The sequence below is a fragment of the Pipistrellus hanaki genome, assembly GCF_964339955.1.
Source record: "Pipistrellus hanaki genome assembly, chromosome: 3".
NCBI lineage: Eukaryota > Metazoa > Chordata > Mammalia > Chiroptera > Vespertilionidae > Pipistrellus > Pipistrellus hanaki.
This window is the reverse complement of record NC_140505.1, coordinates 88158531-88166372: the sequence shown is the minus strand read 5'-3', so window position 1 is coordinate 88166372 and position 7842 is coordinate 88158531. Positions and strand designations below refer to the sequence as shown.

Here is a 7842-nt window from a genome sequence, read left to right as displayed (position 1 = left end):
AAAAGGCGCCCGCTTCACCCCCAGGCAACGTGGTGTCTGTGTGCTGTGCCTGCCTGTCAGTGAGGTTCTCCTCCTCTCCCTCCACTGCCTTCACCAAAGGTCGGTTGAAAGTGCCATAGAAAGAAATTTTTGCCAGATGGGGGGTTTCTGCCCGATTGGGGGGTGGGGGGTTGGTGACTCATATGAAAATTCCCCTTTGGGGGTGGTGGTGGGGCATTCGGTGCTGAAATCAAAATTCTGCCAGTTGGGGGGTGGGCGGTGGGGGGTGGTTGGGAGGTCAGGGCTTCGGTGCTGAATTGCCCATATGGAAAATTCTGCCAGTTTTGGGGGGAAGGTGTTCGGTGCTGATATGAGAAATCAAAATTCTGCCAGGTGGGGGGTGGGGGGGTGGGGACTTGGACCAAGTCTCTTTGTGGAAGAATTGAGACTGACAGCATGCCGCCCCAGCCAACAGCCTTTTTTTTCCATGAGGCAACCCTGATCGCATCTTTCTACTAATATAGCCAGGCCCATTCCAAACCAGAAAGTCAACTCCAGTGTAAAAAGACGATTAAAGCCTTTTTAAGGGGTTTACATTAAAAATTTTATATGCATTTTGCATTTCCTTTTCAGTGTTCACATGCTGATTCCGAACATATCAATTTGGCCGTTATATAGGGACTGAGCTGGTCTGCTTAGAAAAGCCTGCAAGAGGTAAGTGTCCACATCGGGGGCAGAGACCTACTAATGGGAGTTCATACACTGTGTGTGTGTGTATGTATATATATATATATATATACATACACACACACACATATTAGTATTTTACTAATAGCAATTTGGAATCCCTAGGAAACAATGATGTCAAGAAAAAGAAAAATTGACTCCGAGTGTAGGATATTCAAAGAACAGTGGACTTATGATTACTTTTTCACGCGGTACAAAGAAAAAGCTGTGTGTCTGATATGCCAGAATATAGTTGCTGTCTTCAAAGAATACAATTTGCGACGCCACTATCAAACTCAACATAAAGATAAATATGATTGTTTGGTCGGGGAAGTGAGAAAAGATAAAATATTAAAACTGAAACATACACTGACAACTCAGCAAAATACTTTTGTGAAGCAGAAGCAGCTAAATATTTCATCACTGCGGGCAAGTTTTCAAGTTGCCAAGCTAATAGAGCGCAATGGCAGACCATTTGTGAAGGGAGAATTTGTTAAAGAATGCCTTCTTTCTGTTGCCAAAGAGATGTGTCCAGAGAAGGCCGATTTATTTAGTGCAGTGAGTCTTTCAGGAGCTACAATGACACGAAGGACTGAAGAAATGGGAGACAATTTGCAGCACCATTTGCAAAACTCTGCAAAAAAACTTTGCTATTTTTCCTTGGCACTCGACGAAAGCAATGATGTTCGTGATTCTGCCCAACTTCTCATTTTTATGCGTGGGACAAATGAGTATTTTGAAGTCACAGAAGAGCTTGCTGCACTGCAAAGTATCAAAGGTACAACCACAGGAGTGGATATATATGAAAAGGTTTGCCAAACTGTGAATGGTTTGGAGCTGGACTGGGCTAAACTAGCCAGTGTGACAACTGATGGTGCTCCTAGCATGGTGGGGTCTAAGAAAGGAGTAATTGCTCACATTAAACAAGAGATGGACAAACATAACCATCCTCATCCAATTGCCATACACTGCCTCATCCACCAACAAGCGCTGTGTTTTAAATCACTGAAGTGGGACTCTGTTATGAAAATTGTGGTATCTTGTGTTAATTTCATTAGAGTTCATGCACTAAACCACAGACAATTTCAGGAATTTCTGTCTGAGCTAAAAGTTGCCCATGAGGATGTTCTGTACCACACAGAAGTTCGTTGGCTGAGTAGAGGGAGAGTTTTGAAATGTTTCTATGACTTACTTCCGCAGATTACAGCTTTTCTACTTTCAAAAAACAAAGAAGTACCAGAGCTCAATGATGCAGAATGGAAATGGCACCTTGCCTTTCTGACAGATATAACAGAGCTACTCAACAGTTTCAATCTGCAACTTCAAGGAAAGGGGAAGCTCATCTGTGATATGGCATCGCATGTGAAAGCTTTTGAAGTAAAATTAGGCCTTCTCATCAAACAAGTAAAGGAGGAAAACTTCAGCCATCTCCCAACAATTCAAAACCTGTCAGCGGACAAACCATTGGTTGCATTCCCAAAGAAAACATGTGTGGATTCACTGGAATTGTTGCAAAAGGAGTTTCAATTTAGATTCAAAGAGCTTCATCTCCATGAACAGGACATACAGCTTTTTCGTAACCCATTTTCTGTTGAGATTGAAAATGTCCTTACAATTTACCAAATGGAACTGGCTGAACTGCAGAATTGTGACTCTCTGAAAGACGCATTCAAGTCAAGTAGCCTTCTGAATTTCTATGCATCTCTCCCCTCTGAGACATATCCAAATATCAGGAACCATGCACTCAAAATGGTAACCATCTTTGGTAGCACTTATGTCTGTGAACAGACTTTTTCAAGAATGAAACATCTGAAATCTCCAACCAGATCAAGATTAACTGATGCCCACTTGCATCACTTGTTACGACTAGCAGTGACAAATATGGAACCGGACATTGACCATCTCATTAGCCAAAAGCAGGCCCACAGTTCCCATTGAAATACTGGTAAGTGATCTGTTTATTTATAAATGTTCTTCATTTTATTTATATTGTATTTGTTACCTTTTTGTGAAATAAGATATGTGCAGTGTGGGTAGGAATTAGTAGTTCATATAGTCCGGCCCTCCAGCTCTCTGAGGGACCGTGATCTGGCCCCCACTTTAAAAAGTTTGAGGACCCCTGCTCTATCCACTGAGCCAAACGGGTTTCGGCCAAAATTATCCTCTTTACTCTGAAAAGCTAATAAGGAACAAGGGGCAAGTAACAGTAACCATCAGAGTGGATATAAGATTTGTTGGTCTTATATCTCTGCTGGTAACAATTCTTCTTGGGTCTTAGGCTCCATAAAGAAGTCTCTGGGGTTAGCGGTAATGGGTGAAGGTGGGTGATGGAGGGTGGCGAGGGGTGCTGGGAGGAGTGGGTACGGGCAGGAGAAATGAAGTGATAACGTTGATAGACCCCTGCACCGTGGTCCCAGAGAGGGGCTTGGTCTCGGACAGAGGCAAGCCTGCGGTTTCGCAGGAAGACATAGAAGACAACCAGGCCAGGGGTCATGGGCTCTGGCTGCGAGGTGCCTGCAGCAAATTTCCTCCCAAGTGAGCGCGTGGTGGGCTGCGCTTCAGCTTGGCGCAGGCTCCCTAAGCTGCCGGCGCCCGGCGGCGGCGCGGCACCGCGAGCAAGACGGCTGGCAGCTTTCCAGGTCGGCGCACTAATATGGGCGCTGAGTCTCGGAGGCTCCAGCCTGACTGACGCCGGCTGGGGCTGGGACTGGGGCTGGGGCCGCTGCAGCCGCAGATTTGGTCCCCACCTCCAGCGTGGAGACAGCAGCCACGGGGCGCGCGCAGCCAGGCCGTAAGTGCTCGGGTGTTCGGAGCTGGCGGCCGGGGACCCACCGCGGGATGGGGAACAGCCAGACTTGGGGTGGGGAGAGGAATGAGTGCCGACAGGGGGACAGGTAACACGTGAGCTCCCCTGCACAAGCCGGGAGAGCGCGTGCGAGTGTGGGTATGCTTTTCCAGCTTAAGGGAAGCCTTGAGGCTGTTGGTGTGTGGGTATTTCTTGACGGAGCCTGTCTGGGTGGGCTGGGGGATGGGGTCCAGGAGCCGGAGTGGGCAGCTCCTGGGAGTTGACAGAGTGCTCTGCTCTCTTCTCCAGGCCGCAGCCGCCCAGCTGCTGGCACCTGGGACCTGTCAGAGGATGCTTCTCTCTTGGCGGATGCCCGCTGTGCACGGCTGTGGCCCAGGACGTGGGCAGGAATGCGGGCTTGCTCTTCGCTCCTGGGGCTGGCACCGCGCGGGGGCGTAGCCCGAGGACCTGGGAGCTGAGTAACCGTTTGCTGTGGCTGGAGTGTGTGTGGTGGGTGGGACAGTGGAGAGATGGAGGTGTGATTCACCTGGCCTCTCGGACTTTCTGTCGCCTAGATTTTTTGCTCTGCTTACCTTTGAGGCTGAAGAAGTGTGGTGCGGCAAAGTTAGGACCGTTCTTCAAGTGTCTCTGGGCTATCGCTTAGATTGTGTTGAAAACTGGGATGTTTATCTTTCCCCTCGCCTGCCATTGGGTGCCAACTCTCTACAGAGAGGAGAGTGGCGAAGTCGGGAACAGATACCAGAGACTAAGTGACGCCAGCATTGTGATGGGAAGGAAGAGGAGGGGAAAGGAGCTGACAAATCTTCCAGTTCCTATTCCTTCCTCCTCCCACCCTCTACAGTGGTAATTTGAAGTGATAGTTTAGAAATACTCTGTTGACATGTTTCTGGGCTAGAACTGGTACTCCTAAAAAATAACCTACAAATGATGTAAATCTAGTTTGGAATAAACTTGCATGTAAATTCTTTACCCAGTAATTCACAGACACACCCTCAGAGCAACGTGGATTGCTTTCAGTTAGTTCAAATATTTACAAATATTGTTTCAGTGCCCTGCCTAATTTATCCAGTGGCCTTTTGGAAATGTGGGTTAGGAAGAATAATAGAGGATAACTGTAAAGTCATAAGGCATTTATTTAATAATGCTACCTCCTTGGCCTTAAGCATTTGGGGCATCCTTCTGGGTGAGTGAAATGTTAATACTATAGGTTTCTGCTTCAAGATTCCTGTTGTTGAAAGGGAATGCCATTGGATGTTTACATTTTTAAATAGTGATCTATATTTAAAAAGAAAGTAAAGTAAAACCCAAATAAATCCTCATAACTCCAGATAGACAATCCAACACTTGAGTTTCCCTGTGCTTGTAGAAAACCATGAACAAGATTTTGGACCACTTTCAAGTCTGTGGTTATCCAAGAAGGACACTGCAGAAACGGAAATGATGTAATAGTTTACAAATAAGGAGCACTTTAAACATAATATGACATAAGTTTCAAATAATAGAAACAACTTTTAGTGATAATAATTGCCTTCATCCATGCCAAGTCAACTATTCTGACACAACCAATTCCCTTTTTTATGCTTGACTGGCTAACTTTGTCAGAAATGTTTTGTGCTTTAGCTCCCTGGTATTGTAACCAGACAACCAAGGGGTCTGGGCTGACTGTCACCACTTGAGCCAATTTAAGCAGAGACTGGGTTGAATCATATATGAGCACTTATTCCAATACTGCCGGCAGTATGGGAGAGCAGCAGGTCATCCATAAAAATCTGTCTATCCTCCCATGCCAGTTGGCTGGTTATTACACACCAGGGAGAAGATAGTTACATGCAGCTGGGACCTAAAATGTACCATGGAAAGGGGAGGGTAGAGTCTGCAGTCCCACCTTCAGGAGCTCAAAGTTTGATAACCAGGTGGCTAATCTACGATGTTACAAACAGCTCAGCCTGTTCCTGGGACTGGAGAATGGTCAGCATTCCAGGTCAGCATACCAGAGGAGGTCAGGGTCCAGGTGCAGCAACCAAATCAAAGCATGTCCTGTCCTTGGTTTGTTCTCAAAATGTTATTTCTTTTCTGAGTAATGGACCCATGGAGGTGTCTTATTTTTTACAGGACTGTTTCATCCTCCAGTTTCCTAGGGTCTGTAAGAAAACTTCTTATCTATAGTTAGTGAGGTGAATAATTGTTAGACAACTGTGCCTCTATTCTCATTACATGTCCTTCCCCACTCTCAGTTTCAGGCTGTGTTTAAGAGAGTGCCAATATATTCTTGATCTGAGCAAACTCATTTTTTTTATCAGCACAGTGCTTACTAAAAATCAAAGGTAAAAACAAGTTTTAGGTTAAACCCTAAGTATTTTACAATTCTCACACTTTTGTCATCAATATTTTAAAGTTGGGATGAGCTATTTGACTCTTCTTAAAATCTTTTTCTTTTATTTTTATATCTCCAGTTAATGAGTAATCAGATATTATTCATAGATGTCAACTATGCATTTCTAATTGCCTAAGACAAGGAATGTCAAAGAAGAGATTTGCTTTTTAATGAAACATTACCAAGAATATCTATAAATAATAACTGGTAAACTTGTTTATCCTCTCTAATTGTGCAATCAGCTGGACAAAAAAGTCTGTCAAGAAATTATTCTATAAATATTAAAATATTTAACTTCAGTTTTACAAATAGTTTTAATTCTGATTAATGAGAATATACATTTCTTCGCCAAAGTGGAGAGATATTGTTTAATAAGTGGTCACTATAACACTTAGATAACTAACTAGTTTATATCTGACATTCCCTCTGCAGAAAAACAGAATAACAATTTCATTATATTCTGCTTAATATGTTTGAAATAATACTGATCCACAGAATGTATTCTGATTTAAGGGAAGGTGAAGGTTATGGAAAATAAGGTGTTTATTTAAATTTGAAAAGCATACTATATTAAATTATAAAGCACTAATGAATCTTAGAGCAGATTTTAATTAACATCTAAAAAAGAATTCAGAAATAGGGAAGTGTCCAGAGTAAGACAGGAAATATAGTACTATATTGAAAGCATAAATCATTTATTTATTTATTTATTTATTTATTTATTTATTTATTTATTTGTTTGTTTTAATAAATCTTTATTGTTCAGATTATTACAATTGTTCCTCTTTTTGTCCCCCTTATAGCTCCCCTCCACCCAGGTCCCACTCCACCCTCTGCCCTTAACCACCCTCCACTGTCCTCATACATAGGTGTATGATTTTTGTCCAGTCTTTTCCAGCACCCTCACACCTCTTTCACCTAGAGAATTATCAGTCCACTCCCTTTCTATGCCCCTGATTCTATTACAGTGACCAGGTTATTCTGTTCATCAGATTTTTTATTCACTTGATTTTTAGAATCACTTGTTGATAGATATGTATTTGTTGTTCATAATTTTTATCTTTACCTTTTCCTTCTTCTTCCTCTTCTTAAAAAATACCTTTCAGCATTTCATATAATACTGGCTTGGTGGTGATGAACTCCTTTAGCTTTTTCTTATCCGTGAAGCTCTTTATTTGATCTTCAATTCTAAATGATAGCTTTGCTGGGTAGAGTAATCTTGGTTGGAGGTTCTTACTATTCATCACTTTGAATATTTCTTGCCACTCCCATCTGGCCTACATAGTTTCTGTTGAGAAATCAGCTGACAATTGTATGGGTTTTCCCTTGTTGGTAACTGTTTTTCTCTTGCTGCTTTTATTTTTTAAAAATATATCTTATTGATTTTTTACAGAGAGGAAGGGAGAGGGATAGATAGTTAGAAACATCGATGAGAGAGAATCATTGATCAGCTGCCTCTTGCACACCCCCTACTGTGGATGTGCCCGCATCCAAGGTACATGCACTTGACCAGAATCAAACCTGGGACCTTTCAGTCTACAGGCTGATGCTCTATCCATTAAGCCAAACCAGTTTTGGCTCTTTTGCTGCTTTTAATATACCCTCCTTGTCTTTGCTCTTGGCATTTTAATTATGATGTGTCTTGGTGTGGTCCTCTTTGGATTCCTTTTTTTTGGGGTTCTCTGAGCTTCCTGGACTTGAAAGTCTATTTCTTTCACCAGGTGGGGGAAGTTTTCTGTCATTATTTCTTCAAATAGTTTTTCAGCATCTTACTCTCTCTCTTCTTCTGGCACCCTCATAATTCGGATGTTGGTATGCTTGAAGTTGTCCCAGAGGCTCTTTACACTATCTTCATATTTTTGGTTTCTTTTTTCTTTTTTCTTTTCCAGTTGAGTGATTTTTACTTCTTTTATAATAACCATCCTAATGGATGTGAAGTGGTATCTCACTGTGGTTT

The 7842-nt window shown here is 42.7% G+C and overlaps 2 protein-coding genes across 7 annotated transcripts in view; both read left to right on the top strand.

Moving 5' to 3' along the window:
• Window positions 1-840: 840 nt before the first annotated feature.
• LOC311619666 (general transcription factor II-I repeat domain-containing protein 2-like) overlaps window positions 841-7842 on the top strand; it is a gene marked incomplete at its 5' end in the record, with an annotated part of 100051 nt that continues 93049 nt past the window's right edge. The window contains one exon of the mRNA XM_084878234.1: window positions 841-2650. Coding sequence (XP_084734360.1) covers window positions 841-2643 — 1803 coding nt within the window. The 3' untranslated portion in view covers window positions 2644-2650. The remainder of the gene's footprint in view (window positions 2651-7842) is intronic.
• SMAD9 (SMAD family member 9) overlaps window positions 3339-7842 on the top strand; it is a 109141-nt gene continuing 104637 nt past the window's right edge. For 5 of the 6 annotated variants that reach the window (XM_084879573.1, XM_084879572.1, XM_084879571.1 and 2 more), the window contains exon 1: window positions 3339-3496. The gene's annotated coding sequence lies outside the window, so the exon portion shown is untranslated. Of the gene's footprint in view, window positions 3497-3567; window positions 3600-7842 lie in introns of those variants that run through there. The other variant, XM_084879570.1, reaches the window with a different exon arrangement.